The 17,109-nt window shown below is 59.3% G+C and overlaps 1 protein-coding gene across 2 annotated transcripts in view; it reads left to right on the forward strand.

Moving 5' to 3' along the window:
- The window catches only part of SERTAD2 (SERTA domain containing 2), a 31,885-nt gene extending 14,776 nt beyond the window's left edge, over positions 1-17,109 (forward strand). For both annotated transcript variants that reach the window (XM_088521281.1, XM_088521282.1), the window contains one exon: positions 16,267-17,109. In XM_088521281.1, coding sequence (XP_088377407.1) covers positions 16,271-17,104 — 834 coding nt within the window. In that variant the 5' untranslated portion in view covers positions 16,267-16,270 and the 3' untranslated portion in view covers positions 17,105-17,109. The remainder of the gene's footprint in view (positions 1-16,266) is intronic.

Here is a 17,109-nt window from a genome sequence, read left to right on the forward strand (position 1 = left end):
CTTCTCAAGGCTCTTTGTCCTTTAGGCTGAAAGCACCGTAAATCCAGTTTTCTTACACGAACGAGTGTTTTCATGTATTTTTTGTTGCGTTACCTTTCCCTTTTCCTTGCTCCTTTCTGCCCCGGGTCTGCACCCCGCTCCTCTGCTCGGGGGCAATGCGCCTTTTCTGCCCCCTTCTCCCCGCGTCTCCTCCTTTCCGCCCCTGCTATGGCTCTGGAAAACGCCCGTGGAAGGGATGTGGCCGCGGGAGGAGCGGAGCGGAGCAGGCCAGGGCGAGCTCCCCGGTGCCTTTTCCGCCGCCTGCCTCTTCCTGCACGTTCTGGGAACAAGCGGAGAGCTTCCTTTGGGGAAGGGTGGCAATGGGCTGACATTTGAGTTCCCTGCTGCGATCGCGGCTGTTGCCCGTGTGCCGGAGCCCGCGTGGGCCTTGCAGCTCCCTCCTTTCTGCCCGACCTTCGCTTCACCTTCACCACGAAAAGGGGTAGGAGGAGGGTTCCCTTTTGTGCTGAAAATGTAGATAAAAAGTTAAGCTTTCGCAGAGGCCCAGAAACCCTGGGCCGTGTATCCTGCAGCCCCAAAGACCACCTTACGTGGGGGTTTTCGGAGGGGAATTTTCACGTTGCACATGGGCATTTTGCTTCCCGCAGTGGCTTGTGGCCACCAGCAAGGTGTCCCTGCACTTGTTGGTGTGTGAGCGCTGTATTAACATGCCCTGAGTGCATGGGCTCTTAAAACTGTAAACCAAATACATAAATGCAGTGGGGACTAGGGGGGAAATGTGAATTAATCCACACCCTTTACGTTACTGGTCTTAACTTCTGATTGCGCATGCTGCTTGTGTGCTGGGCAGCCTGAACAGGGGATGCCCGTGCAGTGTTAAAGCACAAACTGCATTAGGGCCGCGGAGCTGTTTCCCTCGTGCTGCTGCTGTCGCAGGCTGTGTTTTGTCCGCGTGCTCGTGCGAGGCCACGCGGGACGCGGAGCTTTGCTGTTCCGCGTGCCCGGGGCTCACCCGAAGGAGCGGAGCTTTGGGAGGATCCTGGCGGGGTCCGTGCACAGTCCCCCCCGCAGGATGGCCCTGGTGTCGAGGGGCACCTGGGGAGCCAGACCTTGGTGCCGGGGGGCCGCGGCGCCCGTTCCAAGGCCACCGGGATCATCCGGGAGCGTGTGCGGAGGGAGCGCTCCGAGCAGGACACAATAGGCCGCGGCGGCGGCGCGGGGCCGCCTCAATGCCCCATTGTGTGCACCGGGCTGGCCTGGCCTCTGCTTGGTGTTCGCCCCTCTGCGGACCCATCCCCCTTCCCATTCCTCAGGGTTGCTAAATCCCGCCGCTGTCTGCTCCACGCAGCCGCCTCCTGCCTCTGCCCGGCTCGCAGGCCTCTTTTTTGTCCTTCTTCTCTTTCCAGGCTTGATTTATAGGTAACCGGAGAGGAGAATTCCTGCTGTGCTGAGGTAAAACTCAGCGCTGAACACGCCGCCCGGCAGGGAAGCAGCTCCGGGCAGCTGAGCCGCCTGCTTTTCCCCCTGGAAGAGCCTGCTCTTCCCTCCCAACGATCGCTGCTCTCCAACGCTGTTGCAGGGGGCATGGACACCGAGGCCTGCCCGCTTTGCCAGGACGTTGATGCTGCTTCTCCCTTGCCCGGGGCTCCCATGTCACTCACCTCTTGCCTCCCCCAGGCCGCGCGGCTCCTTAACCTGTGTCTTTCCTCCCCAAAAAGCCCTTCCGGATGCTGACAGGGAGACCCCCGGGCGCTTCCCTCGGGAAGCAGGGAGCCAATGCACGGGCTCCGTGCCCGCCTCGCCGTGCCGCGCTGCTCCCTCTGCCTTCCAGCCGGGAAGTAGGTCACACACCAGCACCTGCGGCAGCGCTCGGCGCCGCGCGACACCCGCCGCGTGGCCACGGACACGGGCCTTTTATATACGTATATATATGAGCTAAAGAAGCGCCTGCGGAGACGGCTCCGAGTCGGCGTGGGCAGAGCCTGCTCCTCCCTGCTTCGCCCGGGAGCGGCGTCGCGGTGCACGCACGGCCCCGCTGCCCGTGCGCCTCGGGGTGCGCGTGCTGCTCCGCAAAACCCCGCAACGGGCACGCTGGGCCAGGCCTGGCTTAACGATGGTTTAGCTTGGAGAGCTCTGCCACGTGGCTTCGCGCCGGGAGCGATTCCCCAAGCCCTCCACGGAGGGCAGGGCTGGCGTCGCCCTCGCGTTTTTGCACCGTTCTCCTCTGATGTGTTTTTAACGGTGGCAGGAAGCACCGGCCCCACTTCTACGAGCGTGGCGCCGAAGGGCTCGTGTGCTCCTGCTCGGGCAGAGCTGCTGGAAAGATTAAGGCCGTGGTCTGCGAAGTGAATGGTTTCATTTTAATGGCGGGATGCGTTCGCACCTCGGGAAGTTGTCGGCGAGCTCCGCGTTCCTTCCACGCGTGTCCCCGGCCCGCTGCCCACGGGGATCCGTCACTTTGGGTCGATTCGGGCCGCTTTCGCAAGCGGACGAAATGACGGGTTTTCGGGGGCGGCCACGGGCCTCGATGGAGCTTTCTATATTGAGACAGTGGGCCTTAAATTAGCAGGATAAAGATATCCCCGTGACATCAGTTTGTTCGCAGCGGGCTGTGACCTAATCGAGGAGGGATGTCAGCCATTTCGCAACGAGGAATTGCTCAGGCGCAGGAAGGTTTTGAGGGACAGCAAGGCCAGAGCTGCTCCCCGGGCTCCCGAATGGCTTTGCCACGCGAGCACCTTCCACGCTTGGCCCGTGCTCAGGAGAAGGTTCTTGGGGGTGTTGGCCCGGCCCGGAAGGACTCGTGACAGTGACGGAGCGACGCGTCGCTCCGGGGCCCCGTCGCCTCGGGGCAGGGCTGCCCATGGCGCCACCAGGACGGTTGCTCCTTCCCCACGAGATTCATCGCGGAGGGGCGTTCTCGCTTATTTATTTATTTATATCCCCTCGGCTTCGCATCTTGCCGAGGGGCGTGGAGAGGAAAAGCCTCCTAAATTAGCGTTATTTCCCCGGTGGGCTTTGCTGCCGTTTTATCTAATTACGCCTGCTGCTTTGCAGATCACACCGTAAGCGTCTGCATGAAGGGGGCTTTCACTTACCTCCCTGTGTAAATGAAGTAACAGCCCTGAGGCCGGGCCGACGGCGCGATGCATGTTCATGCAGGAGATCAGCAGCTCCCGTTCCTTGAGACGGGAAGCGCTGGAATGACAGGGATAGGGCACAAAGCTGCAGCAGGGGCCACAGAGGACAGACCCGGGTTCATGATCCATAGGCTATGTGTAGGATGTGCCGGATTTCCAGCTCCTCCAGCCGTCGGGCTTGGAATAGCCCAAAATGCAGGTGTCCTCAGGGACGTGCATGTGAGCACCCTGGCGAGCAGCAAGGCCGAGTAGAGGGACAACAGAGCAGGAGGGAACGCGATCCCTGCTCCGGCCTGCTCATGGATCCGGGATGGGGCCAGCAACGCCGAGGGTCTGCGGAGGTTTCTCTGGTTGGCGGGAGCCTCGCGGCCACGTTTGGTGAGTCCTCTTGGTTGGCGGCAGCTCTTTTGCAGCGTGGTGCTCTCCGGAATTATATCTGCAACGCTGAAGCTCCTTCCAGCTTTGGCTGCCCGTCCTTCCTTCCTGGTGTCAACACCTAGGGATTAAGGAAGTCACGCAGATCACCAGGCTCTGCCTCGAGGAGCCTGCAGTGACTCACTCTGCTCTGGGGGCTTTTGCTAGAGAAGTTCACTTGCCTTGCTTTCAAAAATGGAGATTTGTCTTCCATCAAAACACAGTTCCAGGTTGAGGGTGGGGAGAGATAGTTAGAGAAGTTAGCGTGACGGGGGAGTAAACACTTCTTAGCGCACACGTTGAGGCATCTTGGCTCTTGTGAGTAGCTGTGGAGCTACTTTGCAATGCGTTTCGGCAGCTGAATGTATTTTCAACGCCAGGGAGATAACGGGACCGATCCAATAAAGAGCCCGTCTTTCACTTGGTCCGAGCTTGGCCTCCCGCCTCAGTCCGTGGAGCTCAGCTCCGAAGCAGCCTGTGATTCGTGTCGCCGCCGCGTGTACCTCCTCACGGATAGCGGCCACGGGAGGCAGGAGGCGTCCGGCTGCGCCGCGGATCCGCTTGCTCCGAGCCCCAGCAGCCACACGAGTGAGTGGTGACGGCCACGGGGGAGGCCGAGGAGCTCTGGCCTCCCCGACCGCAGCGCCGACCGGCTCGGTCGTACCCTGCAGCCCGGCCCCGCGTGATGCTCGTGGTGTAGGACACGTTTTAACGCAGTAGGAGGGGTGATTCAGGGGCGATGCTGCGGCTTCGGCGATCCGCTGCTCTTCATCCCGGGATTATTATCGTTCACCGTGCTAGAAAGCTTTCTAACAACTCATGCTATCTCTCACCGCCCTTTTCCTCCCTGATTTTGTATTATTGTTATTATTCATCAGATTCCTGCTGCACACATCCCCCAGGCAGGTGGGAGGGTGAGTTGGTGGGAGATGACTTGGCTTTGTTGGAAGTTCACTTAATGCAGGCTGGGGGCAGAGAAAACGAAGCAAAATTACGCAGATGCCGAAGGCAGAGCGAGCCTGCTACATCACCCGCGAGCATGACTAGAACTGAAAATGAATCACAGCCTTGTTAGACACTGGATGTGTCAGTGCACGTGGGCAGAAAGATCACGGAGAGAGAAGGAGCGAGAGGGAGACGGCGCCGTTCAAAGCGCGCAGGTGCCGCTGACATGGTCGGGGGATTTCATCTCCGTTAGAGGTAGGTTTAAGGTGGCCGAATTCCGGAGGGAGCAGCCCCTTTCCAGGAGGGAGCGTGGCGCAGCGCGGGCTCCGACCCCCTTCCTGACGCCCGACATCGTCTGCGTTGGTCCGCGCGGCAGGATTCGGGATGTGTTCCCAAATGGCAGCTGATGGGAGAGCGACGTTGTCGGCAGCAGCAGGCCACAAACGAACACGTTAAGGACTTCTTGTTTTTATAAAAAGGACAGATTGTTCAAGCTAGTTTTCCTGAATGCCCTGCTAGGAGAATATAGAGCTATTTGTGTAGGTATTGTGGGCAGTGTAGGCTGGACAGGCTCCTGTGAAAGCAGCTTTAGTCTGTGTTCCGCAGCCCGGAGTTTCACGAGAACAAACTCTTGCTGTGTTTGGGTTTTTCTTTTTCCTCCTCCTTCTAATATTCCCGTAGCTTCTCATCCATCAAGAGCTGCTATGTCTAGGTTTCTTTGCAGGTAGCTTTTGCAGGCATTGGCCTATAGTTTCTTTTGTAATTTAAAGGCAGGATAGCAGCCTGGGTTAGTTCTGTTGTGTTTTTCAGCGCTGGAGATGAGCGGCTGCCCCTTTCTCCCCCTGCTCTGCATTTGCCCAACATCAAGTGGCCTCCGAGCGTTACAGACCCCAGAAACTGCCTCCAGCTGAGCGCGCAATCGCACGAGCCCCTTCCAGCCCCAAAAAGGACCCCGTGGAACCCCCGTGCGCCACGGGGACCGCTGGAGTCCCGCAGGCTCCTGCAGGAAGAGCTTTGGCTGGATTCTCCAGCGTGACGCCTCTCGGAGCACGAAATGGCTTAGAAAGAGCAGGACCGTGTTCTGCAAAGCAAAGATTTTAGACTTAACATGCACGGAACAAAAGGCCGTTGTGAGCTGTGTGCGAGAGTGGCTGAGAGTTTGTGTTCTGCCCTCTTTTTTTTTTTCTGTGGGAGTTATTTCCTGTTGTTGACTCGTGTTCTTTATTTAGAACCACCTAGCTACTGAATGACGGCTGCCTCGCGAGAAGAAAAAGTGCGACTAAAACTTGGGAGGGCTTTTTTTGTTTTTCCAAGGCTTCCCTGCTTCCATTTCTTTAAGGTGAATCTTTGCTAACTTAAAAAGCAAAAGGGAAAAAAGGGGGTTTCTTCCCGTTGTTTGGCCCACGCCAGCTGTGACGGGTGGCAGAAATGCGTTGGGAGCCTTAGCTCTTTCACCAGAGCATCTCATGGAAGGCAAGGTTTTCCCGACATCTCACGGAAGACGAGGTTCTCCTAACGCATGTGGTTGCTTTTATGCTGTTCTGGTTCCAAAGCCAAAAGCAAACCCAGACAGGGCTTTAGTGTCTCGGCCCTGCCGTGGCAAACGGCTCACGGGGTAGAACTCTCTCATCCCGGGGTTAATGGTCCCCAGAAACGAAGAGCTGCCCCTGCAGCAAGAGCCTAGGAAAGGTTAGAGGCAAAACTAAATGTAAATTAATGGGTTCGCTTCCCTTTTTCTTCCTGAGAAGGTATTTCTGGCCGTTACATGGGTGGTTTTAGGTAGAGCTGAAAAATGCGTATTTCACCCCGCTCTGTGTACCTGCAAATACAGTACAGCTTTTGCTGACTCTCAGCTGTGCTGGTGAGGGATCACAGGGAGGCAACGTGAATCATTAGCACGGGCAGAGGCAGTGAAAGCATCCCATGCACTCGTTCACTCTTTTCCGAGTCTCCTCTTGCACATAATTTGAGAAACGGCGCGTTTTGGTAAGGGTTAAAACGGAGAGACTCGTACGCTGCCTGCACTGACTCAATGAGCTCAGCTCTATACGTCCTCGCTGGCTGCTAGCGGAACAGAACGGCAGTGGGAGTTTATGCTACATTTCATGTTCTCGTGCTGGGCTTTTCTTTTTTTTTTTTTTTTTTTTTCCCCTCTTCTAAATTTGGGCCTGCAGATTCAACTTCTGTTTTTTTGGGGTCTTTTTTTTCCTTTCCTTTTTAAAGGAGAAGTTGTATAGGTCACCCACTGTTGACTTAAATTTAGACCCCCCAAAAGCTAACTGTGCAGAAGGGGTGCAGAATAACGTGAGCAGGGCAACATTTTGCACCCCTGGCAGTCGGAGGAAGGATTTATCATTGCAAATTTGGACTATTAATAAAACGCCTGCATTGCTTGAATCCAGCGGCTCCGAGGAGTGGCGGAATCTGGTCTTAAACCAAACGCTCATTTAAACAAGCCTCAAAAACGTGGGGAAAGCTTAATCCCCTGCACAGGTGCTATTCCCACCAGCCAGAGAGGGCTGCGCTTGGATGTTGATGTAAAAACTCGTATTTTCCTGTATATGAGCGCTGGAAGGTGTTTCTTCTTGGTAATGCACCTGAGCTTGTGGTATCCTACTACTATTTTGGACTCCAGTAGCGTGGCTTGGAGTGCTCCGTAGCATCTTTAAGTGCTCCGTGACGTCCCCCTCGGCCCGGCAGCCGCAGAACCGTGGAACCAAGTGTTCCAGCAAAGAATGACTCGTCCTTTGGACAGCAGCTACAGAACGAGCCCTGGAAGGGAAGGAAAAGTAAGTGCTTCATTTCGCAGCCCTTCAAACTGCCCATTGAGCTTTGCTCAATGGAAGGTGGGATGAGAAGCCGAGAGTGCTGGAGGAGCCGGGAACGCAGGAGGGACAGGGACGAGGGTGACAAGGCAGCGGCAGAGGATGGAGCGATTCGGGATGTGCACCAGCCGTCTCCGGAGAACCGGGAATGCACAGGGAATTAGGGAGGGAGCCGTCCCTGTGCGTGAGGAATGCGGCAAAACCTCCTCTGACTAAGCCAGCTAAGGCAGAGTGCCTTTTTTTTTTTTTTTCCCTTTCCTGATAATCCTGTTCCATAATATTTCCTTAATAACTGAATACGTGAAGAGCAGCGCTTTCGAAAAGCACCTAAATCACCCAGTCCCCTTTGCAGATGAAACCTTAGCACCTTGTCCCTGGCCAGCACCGGGACGTGCTACCAGGTAGGACTGTCCCGTGCTTAGCCTGGAGGTGTGGCGTGAGGGGATTTCTCCTTTTATCCCTAAAGAATTCAGCATATGGCACAAATCTGGGCACTGCCAGGAAACACTTGCTATTCCTCGAGTTTATGGGCCTGTTCCTATGCCACTGAAGCCCAAAGCAGTGTCTGGGACCAGCCCTTGGCATCCAAGGCTGCAGAAATGCTGAGGATAAGTGTCTGGAAGAGGCTCGTTGCCATTAGAGGGTGGATGCACGAGCCCCCTGCTTTTGTCACCTCCGTTCATTTTACCCGACGAAGATCAGCTGCCCACTTGGACACATAATATATGATACCACATTAGGAGCAAGGCTGCGTTTGGTCATGCTCATTAATTAAACTCATTTCTCCTGTAGGTTTCTTTTCTTTTTTTTTTTTTTCCCCTGGAGAACTAGCAGGGAATGATAATCAAGTACATTACGCATTCCAGGGAACGGTGCTTCTCCCAGCGCCACAGGAACGCTGAAAGAGAAAAACGGGAACTAAAGCAGAAAACTTCCATTTTAGCCTCTTTTGTAAAAAATTGAGCGAGAAGGGGGAGCACTCCCGCTCCGTGGGAGCGCTGCTCCATTGGAGGGCTCTTCCCAGTCCTTGGCTCGGCTGCTCCAGGTGTACCTGTGCTGCGGGGGGATATTTGGGAAGAGCCGCCGGCTCCGTAGGCAGCGTCGGCTCTTCCTCTGCAGCACGCACGGCAGGGAAACGGGGATGTACCTGGTGAAATCTCACCCTGTTCCCGTGCCCTGCAGTTAAAAGGGAAAAGGCTGAGCATGCAGTTACAAACATAGGAAGCGTTTCCCCGCTTCAGTTCTGAGGAAAGAGAGCGGGTTGCTGTCAATTCCCGATTAGCACACGCTGAAAATCACTTCATCTCCTCCTCCTTTGGCAGTCTCGGTTGTTTTCTACCTCATGGATTTTAGACGGATACAATTCCTGCCCTCAAAGCACCGCTCTCCTTCCCCAGCGCCCCGGCCGGAGAGGGAGCCGCGTCTTGACCGAGCCCAACTGGGCACCGACCGCGACGGGAGGGACAGCGATGGCACCGACCGCGACGGGAGGGACAGCGACGGCCTCCTTGGCAGCCTAGGCCTCGGCGGGAGGAGGAGGAGGAGGAGGAGGAAGGCCGAGGCGGGGCCGTGACGCCGCCCCGGGCGAGGAGCTCAGGGGCCGCCCCTGTCGTCAGCCAGCGCGGGCGGCGAGCGCTGCGGGCCGGGCGGCCGCCTTCCTCCCCCCTCCTCCTCCTCCTCCTCCTCCATTGTATAATGCTGCGTGATCGCGGGCGCCGGGGCCGAGCGGAGCCTTAAATCCTCCTCGCGCCGCCGCTGCTGCTGCTCGCCGCCCGGCGCGCCGAGGGAGCGACGTATGGAGCTGCTGTAGGGCAAGAGTTGGTGGCTGCAGGGCTCAGGTGGAGCCGCGTGCGGTGAGTGGGGCCGAGGGCAGCGGGAGCAGCAAGGGCAGCTGATGTGAGCTCTGGAACGATGTTTATCGGGAATGGCTTTCTGCGGGGGGCACTCAGCCCCCGACTTTTGCAGCCCTCCCCGCCGGAGGGTGTTTTCAGCTGTCGCCGCGGGGTCCCGAGCGGTGAGTTGCGCCGAAGCGGCAGGACGGCAGCGCGGTGACGCGCGCGCCGCTCGCCCCGGCCCGCGCGGGCGCTCACGTGCTGCCCCTGGGCAGGTGCACGGCGAAACGCACCCGTCCGTCCCGGCGCCGCCGGCACGGCACGGCCCGGCCGAGGGGCCTCGCTCGGAGCCGGGTCTGGGCGGCCGCTCGGCGCGCGGGGGGAGCGTTGGCGCGGCACGGCGAGCCGCACAAATTCACCGTTCTGCTAAAAGGCCGGTGCTTCCACGTGTGCGTGGCGCGGAGCGAAGCGGGCAGGGTGTAAACCTGCAGCAGCCCTTTCTGCTCCGAGGAAGCTGCCCGCGTTCGTGCCCGGCGCCCTGCTGCGTGTGCCGGCGGGGTCGGCAGGTAACGCGGAGCGTGTCCTGCGAGGGTCCTGCAGCATCCGGCGCAGCAGCCGGGGTTGTCCCGCGCTCGTGACCCATCCCGCCTGCGTTGGGAGCACAAAACACCCACTCGTTTGCGGTAGGAGCTGCGCTTAAAGGGCCGCTTTGATTCCTGCGTGGGGCTGCTTCCTTTCTGCTTCAAGCAGAAGGAAACTTGTCAGCCAAGGGGTGCTCTGGGTCTGCTCTGCGTGTGGAGCCGGCTGAAACAGCATCAGGTATATCTGTAGGTGCCGATGGTTCAGAAACGTGGTGTGTGTCCTTTGTATGCATTTCTCGTGAAAAAGATGAAACAATAACACTGTTTCTCAGTGTTTTGGTGAAAGTAATGATATAAATAACCTGAAGACTTGAACTCTGCCTGAGGGGCATCAAGAAGTTTGAGATAATGCATTAATAGCAGGCAAAGCCTCAAATTTAATGTTTTAGATCAGCTTTTTTTTTTTTTTTCTCTTTTCCAACCTCTGTGCAGCACAACAGATCCTGCGCAACACCAGTTTGAAGTATTTTGCCATGACTTCCACAAACCGCTTCTGTTTTCCACGCAAATAATTCCCTGGGATTTTTATTTTTCAGGAACCCTGACTCTTTTCGCAGCGGTGCAAAACCCTCCCGGCCCAGCTCGTCTCCGCGAGCGCCGGCGCCAGGCAGGTGATCCAAAGTGCTTGTGACTCCCTCTGCTTTTATGTAACGCTTTAAAGCGCAACCTGTCAAGCCAGGGGAGCCTATTCCTTCCTACGTGTAAGTAGTCTGCTTTTCCAGGGATGCACCTCCTGAGCCCGCTGTGTATGTGGAACCGGCTCGAGGGGAGCAGCCCCTGAGCTCCTCCAAAAGAGGGAAAACCCCCCGGTGCCAGAAGCGGCAGCCTTTGGTTAGCGAGTCCAAAGATCACGAGTGTGCTGAAGGAGAGAGCAAGGTCCACGTCAAATGTAAGCAGGTTGGCAGCCAGCACCGATCTTTAGAGTAGGTGAATCTCGTGCAGGGAGACTCTTCGCACGTGTTAGGTCTTTAATTCCTTTACAAACAAAGTCAGGTTTGTGTTTGCTGTAGCGGAGGCTGCAGGTTTGGGGGTTTGCTCAGAGTAACGAGTGCAAAACTGTCCTTTATTTATTATTTTTTCAAGAAAGCAAAGCACAGCACAAAGCTGACATCGACAGCGGGAGCTGGGCTTTGAGCAGTAGTGCCTCAAAGGGGACGTTCCCCTTCGTCCGCCTTTGGAAGTCGGTTTTGACACATTGAAGTTGAATGACACGTGGTCTGGCCTGCGTCACGGCTAGCCGCGGTGCCCCCCTATGCTGCCCTGTGCTTTGGGCTTCTTCTGGCGACTTCTGCTTCCAGCTAAGCTGGATTAAAAAGTATCTGCTCTCGTGTATTGGGAGCACAAAACAGAAAAGTGCCAGTGTGGGCTGTTGAGTGTTATTTTTAAAGCTGGGCGGTATATGGAAGTGGCAGAACAAAGTTCCTCTTTCCAAGGAGCTCTGAGTCGGCCCGAAGATCTAAGCTCGCCCTAAAACTCGCTAGGATTGTCCGTGACGAAGGCCCCTCGTCTCCATCCGCCTCGAATCCCCCCGGCAGGCGTCGCGCTGCCTGCCCCACGCAAGAGGAGCCCTCGCCTCTTCCCTCAGCACTTCCCAGCCTTTCCCTACGGCACCGGCACCGCGAGCGCGCGCTATAGGCAGCGCCGCCCGTGACCGCAGGCAAACTATGCGGATATACGTCGGGGCGGAGGTGGAAGGCAGCGCGGAGGGCACCGCCGATGCAGACTGTGCAACTGCTACAGCAGGTCCGACGGGTTTCGGGCACCCGGGGGCAGCTCCGTCTCGACTGCAGGTAGCTGCAAAACCGAGTTTTCGAGCCGAATTCAGACGCACGTCGTCATCTTCCGGTGTCTCCGACGCTGCTTTGCTTTTCACGCCTCTTTCCAGGCAGCCCTGGGCCTTTAGCAGAAGCGCTCGGCAGACGTGCGCGCACGTGGGTGCGAGGCATTTGCATATTTTAAAAATACCCGTTTCATCAAGATAGGAGGCTGGCGTTCATGCGCAAACCGCAGTGGGGTTTTTTTTTTTGAATAGTGGGAACATTTTGCTTTCTTCGCGCTGCGTGTGAGGGAGAATCTGCCCGGTTGAAGCCTCCTCCGGCAGCGACTTGGGCTCTGCTGTTCCCCGTGCGCCGGGCACGAGGACTTTGACCAGGGCGACGCTAACGCGGCCGTCCCGGGGGTGCAGTGACCTGCTCGTGCTCCCCTCGGGATCAACCACATGGTCCCTGCTACCCCCCTGCAAACACCCTCCTGCCCCTTTGCTCCCCTTCCTACAGCATTTATCGTGCAGGCGAATAAGGGGTGATGTCCGTGCGGGTGGACGCTGCACTTGCAGAACAAACTAGAATAGCGCCGGCTCGGCTGGGGTGAACGGGTTGCAAAATGAAGTTCGGGACACTTGCTTTCGGTTTCCTGCTCTCTTCTCCCGGATTTTCCATCCCCAGTTCTCCAAGGCGCACGCTGGGGTTGAATTTAGAGCGTTCTCTGCTAGCTGAGCAGTGCTAAGCTGGCTTCTGAATACACATCCAATGCTTGTGGTGTTAAAGCACACTGTAAAAAGGGTGTCCCCATATGGCTTTAGGTGACTTCTTTGGTAACAGTTGCATATCAATTATGGTATGTAAAAGTTACACAGAACAAGTGGTGACTTCTTTTTTAAGGGAATTACTTTGGCATTGCCATTTTTATTACGAAACCAAACAGGTGCCATAAAAAAAAAAAAAAAGGTCCCTCTTCTCCCTAACTGGAGGCTGCTGCAGGTCGAGGATAGGCCAAGGCTGGTCAAAGTCCCCTCCGCAGCTCTCCCGCCGGCGCTCCGGGCCGTGGGGAGCGGGACGGAGCCCGCGAGCGCGCGGGGCCGGCGCCGCAGGCTGTACCCACCCCTTGTGCTGCTTTATAACCCGCCAGGGAAGCCCCTTCTGCTCTCATACGTTGTGATTTTTTTTTTCCTTTTTTCCTCCCCTTCTTCTTCCTCTTATAACTTTCAGTGGAGAGAAACTGGCAGGCCGCAGACTAGAATGACTTGTCCCTGCTGGGATGTACTTTGCATTTTCCAGTATACATTTCTTCAGAGTGTTTTTCTTTCTTCTTTTCCTTTTTTCACTCTCCTCCTTTCCTGCCCTCCCCCCTCCCTTGTTTGCTGCTTTTCAGTTTGACTGTGATAATTTATTCAGCACTGTTTTCAGAGCAATAACCTACTTTTTGGCAAGCCGCTCGGTTCCTCCCGCAGCGGCGGGGGTATCGTCTCCCCGCGCGTTTGTTAAGGGGCTGCAACGCGGGGGAAAAACAAGGTATCTCCGGGGAAAAGCCGCTCCAAGGCGTTGGAAGGCAGGGATGCTCCCCAAGCAACGGGAATACGGGAGGAGAGCTCTCCCCCTTCCACATGGGAATACGGGAGGAGAGCTCTCCCCTTCCACCCGGCGAGTGTGACCGCTGACACTTGGGCTTTCCCTGCCCTCTTAGCTCCGTCAGGGGAGTTTTTAACCGTTTCAGGCACTAACGAGTCTGGTTGAACCCAGCATTAATTGCTGCTGCACCCACAGAATTCCTAGTATTATTAACACCTGTAATAACATGGCTATAATCTAGAAAACCCCTTCTCCTTTTTTTTTCCCCCAAACAACTTAATGAGACAGTCATTTATTCCAAATATATTTATATTTTCTGGAGCCCCTTCCAGCTCTATCAGACATCCCGTTTGCTGCGTGCAGTTCGTCAAACCCATCAAGAGGGCCCCGCTTCTTGCAGGAGCGCACGTTACATGGGGCGAGCTGGCAGCACCGGGGCCTGTTCCCGATGCGATAGCAATTCCTGCAAGCCGGAGCGCCGCGGGGTCCCCGCTCGCTGCCTCCGCCAGCTTCGCCCTTTGCAGCGGAGCGGAGCCGGGGGCTGGCGGGGCAGCGGCCGGGGCCACGGGGCACGGGACACGGTGTGGGGAGGAGCTGCAGGGCCGTGGGGACAGCACACGGGACACGGCGCACGGCTTGGGGAGGAGCAGCAGGGCCGTGGGGCACGGGGCACGGCGCATGGCTCGGGGAGGAGCAGGAGGGCTGTAGGGCACAGCGCATGGGACACGGGCACGGCGCAGGGAGGAGCAGCAGGGCCGTGGGGCACGGGACAGGGAGGAGCAGGAGGGCCGTGGGGCAACAGTTGGGGCCGTGGGGCACAGGACACGGCTCAAGGAGGAGCAGCAGGGCTGTGGGGCAACAGCTGGGGCCGTGGGGCACGGCGCATGGTGCCGGGGAGGAGCAGCAGGGCCACAGCGCATGGGACACGGCGCAGGGAGGAGCAGGAGGGCCGTGGGGCACGGGACATGGGACACGGCGCAGGGAGGAGCAGCAGGGCCGTGGGGCACAGGACACGGCTCAAGGAGGAGCAGCAGGGCTGTGGGGCAACAGCTGGGGCCGTGGGGCACGGCGCATGGTGCAGGGAGGAGCAGCAGAGCCACGGCGCACGGGACACGGGACACGGCGCAGGGAGGAGCAGCAGGGCCGTGGGGCACGGCGCAGGGAGGAGCAGCAGGGCCATGGGGCACGGGACATGGGACACGGCGCAGGGAGGAGCAGCAGAGCCACGGCGCACGGGACACGGGACACGGCGCAGGGAGGAGCAGCAGGGCCGTGGGGCACGGCGCAGGGAGGAGCAGCAGGGCCGCGGCGCACGGGGCCCGGCGCACGGCTCGGGGAGGAGCAGCAGGGCCGCGGGGGCGGCGCGGGGCGAGCCGCGAGCGCTCGCTCTGCCCTCGGGGCCTCAGCCGGCGCGGCGCGCGGCCAGGGCGCGCGGCACGGCACGGCACGCGTGTGGAAACGGCAGCGTCGGGTTACAGGCTCTGCAGGGCGCCGCGCTGCCTCCGGAACTGCTGCCGAGCGCCTGGGGGCCTCCAGCTCGCGCTCCCGGGACGCTGCTCCGGGCAGCCCCGGCCCTTCCCCGCCGGCAGCGGGAACGGGATGGCGAGGGGGCAGGAGAGCCGGGCGCCAGCCCCGGTGGCCCCGGCACCGCTTCGCTCCTGCGGCTCGCCGTGCCGAAGCCCCTTCCCGCCGGAGCAGTTGGGCCTCGCGGAGCAACGGGGACGTTGACCTCAAAAGCCTCCCTTGCTCTTGTGGGCTGTTGGACCTCCAGCCATCCCGAGGTGGCTTCGAGGCGAGGGGAAGCTCCTTCCTAAGGAGCCTTTCGCGCCATCCTCCCCATGTTCCTTGTGTTTTTATCTTCCCATCCGTCCTGATTAGCAGGGTGGGACTAGCGGCTTTGGAAGGGAGTTCCAAGAAAAGCCCTCCGTTTGAGAGGCATTTTAAACTAAACTGCTAAAAAGCACTGAGAAATAGCATTAAAGAATCGTGTTTTTGTTACTGGTGAAAGCACAGAACCACTTTTCCCCTCGTTCTCGCCGTGCCCGGGGCTTCCCTGCTCCAAGGGCCCCACGAGCAGCGACACGGCGCCATGGAGCAGCGGGGCCCTTTTCCAGGGAAGGGCTGGTCCCGACGGGGCCGCGGGGACACGCGCAGGCCTCGCGCAGGCCTTTTCTGGCCTTAATCCGTTGCTTGGGGATCGGCTCCAGAGCAGCAGCCGCTCGGGGCCCGTTGGCTTCCCGGTCGCGCTTGGTCCCCGCTCGGGCCGCAGGAGCGCGCAGAGCCAATAAAAGGACACTAAATGACACGCAAATGACAAAATTACATCTGACTCTTGTTTTCTAATTAAGACAGGGCAACTCGCAGACAATGCGAGCGCTCCCCTGGCAGGAGGCGCGTGCGAGCGCCCGCCGTGGGCAGCGGGACCGGCCGGCTCCCTCAGCCGCCGCGGCTCCGCGGGACGGGGATCCGTCTCCCGGAGCGCTGCTGAGCGAAGGCGCCGGCGCGGGGAGCGCGAGGGACGCGGTGGCGCATGTGGCGCTGGCGGCTGCGGGACGGCCCCGCTGCACGCGCCTGCTCTGGGCCATGCCGCGTCCCCAGGGGCAGCGCCCTGAGTCCCGGCCCGGGGACCGGGAGCGCTTCCCTCCGCGCTTCCTTTAGCTGCATCATGTGCTGGGAACCGGCCGGGACGCGGCACTTCTAGCCGCAGGAGGCTCCCTGGCCCAGCCCGCTTCGGGCTCCGACAGCCGGCAGCGCCTTTGGGATCCGTGTTTGCTTTTTGACGGCGTCTTCCGGCCCTTCCGCTCTCCTGCGCCGCAGCAGCCCCTTGCCCAGGGCCTTGCCGGGCGCTCCCGGGGCCGCGCGGTCCCTGTGCCGGGTCAATCCTCATGGATGGCTCTGCTGGAGCGCGGTGCTGCGGGAGGGAGCGGGTCTGGGCCCTCGGGGACCGCATGGTGGTAACGCTGGGGCGAGAAAGCCGCCCTTTCCACCCCAAACCCGCTTCCAAACGGAATGGGGAGGGTTGCCTTAAAAAAAGGGGGTCCCGGGGCTGTCGCCGTCGGGGAAAGGGCGAGCGCGGCCGGTCCGCGCCGCGGCCTTCATGGGTCTCGTCTCCTTCCTTCCAGATATATGTTGGGGAAAGGAGGAAAGCGCAAGTTTGACGAGCATGAAGACGGGCTGGAAGGCAAAGTGGTGTCCCCCACCGACGGTCCCTCCAAGGTGTCGTACACCCTGCAGCGCCAGACCATCTTCAACATCTCCCTCATGAAACTGTACAACCAGCGGCCGCTGACGGAGCCCAGCCTGCAGAAGACGGTGCTCATCAACAACATGCTGCGGCGCATCCAGGAGGAGCTCAAGCAGGAGGGCGGCCTGCGGCCCGTGCTGGTGGGCGCCGCGCCGCCCGCCGAGGCGCTGGCCGAGGGCTTCCGCGAGGCGCAGGCGCTGCTGCCCGCCGAGCTGGCGGCCGCGGCGCCGCTCGACGCCTGCCTCACGCCCGCGTCGCTGCTGGAGGACGACGCGCTGCTGGCGCCGCCGCCGCCGCCCGCGCGCCCGCCCGCGCCCACGGACAGCTTCTCCTCGGCCCTGGAGGAGATCGAGGAGCTCTGCCCTGCCGCCGACGCCACCAGGGGCCACGCGCACAAGGCCGAGGGCCCCGCCGAGGGCCGCGCGGCCGAGGCGAAGCTCGCCGAGCCCGGCGCCTTCGAGATCACCACGTCCACGGGCTTCCTCACGGACTTGACGCTGGACGATATCCTGTTCGCTGACATTGACACCTCCATGTACGATTTCGACCCCTGCACGTCCGCCGCGGGGGCCGCCTCCAAAATGGCCCCCGTCTCCGCGGACGAGCTCCTCAAAACCCTCGCTCCGTACAGCAGCCAGCCAGTAACTCCAAATCAGCCTTTCAAAATGGACCTCACAGAACTGGATCACATCATGGAGGTGCTCGTTGGGTCTTAAAGCAG

The sequence above is a fragment of the Tinamus guttatus genome, unplaced genomic scaffold (assembly GCF_059628265.1).
Source record: "Tinamus guttatus ecotype Peru unplaced genomic scaffold, ASM5962826v1 Tinamus_guttatus_pri_ptg000116l, whole genome shotgun sequence".
Taxonomy (NCBI): Eukaryota; Metazoa; Chordata; class Aves; order Tinamiformes; family Tinamidae; genus Tinamus; species Tinamus guttatus.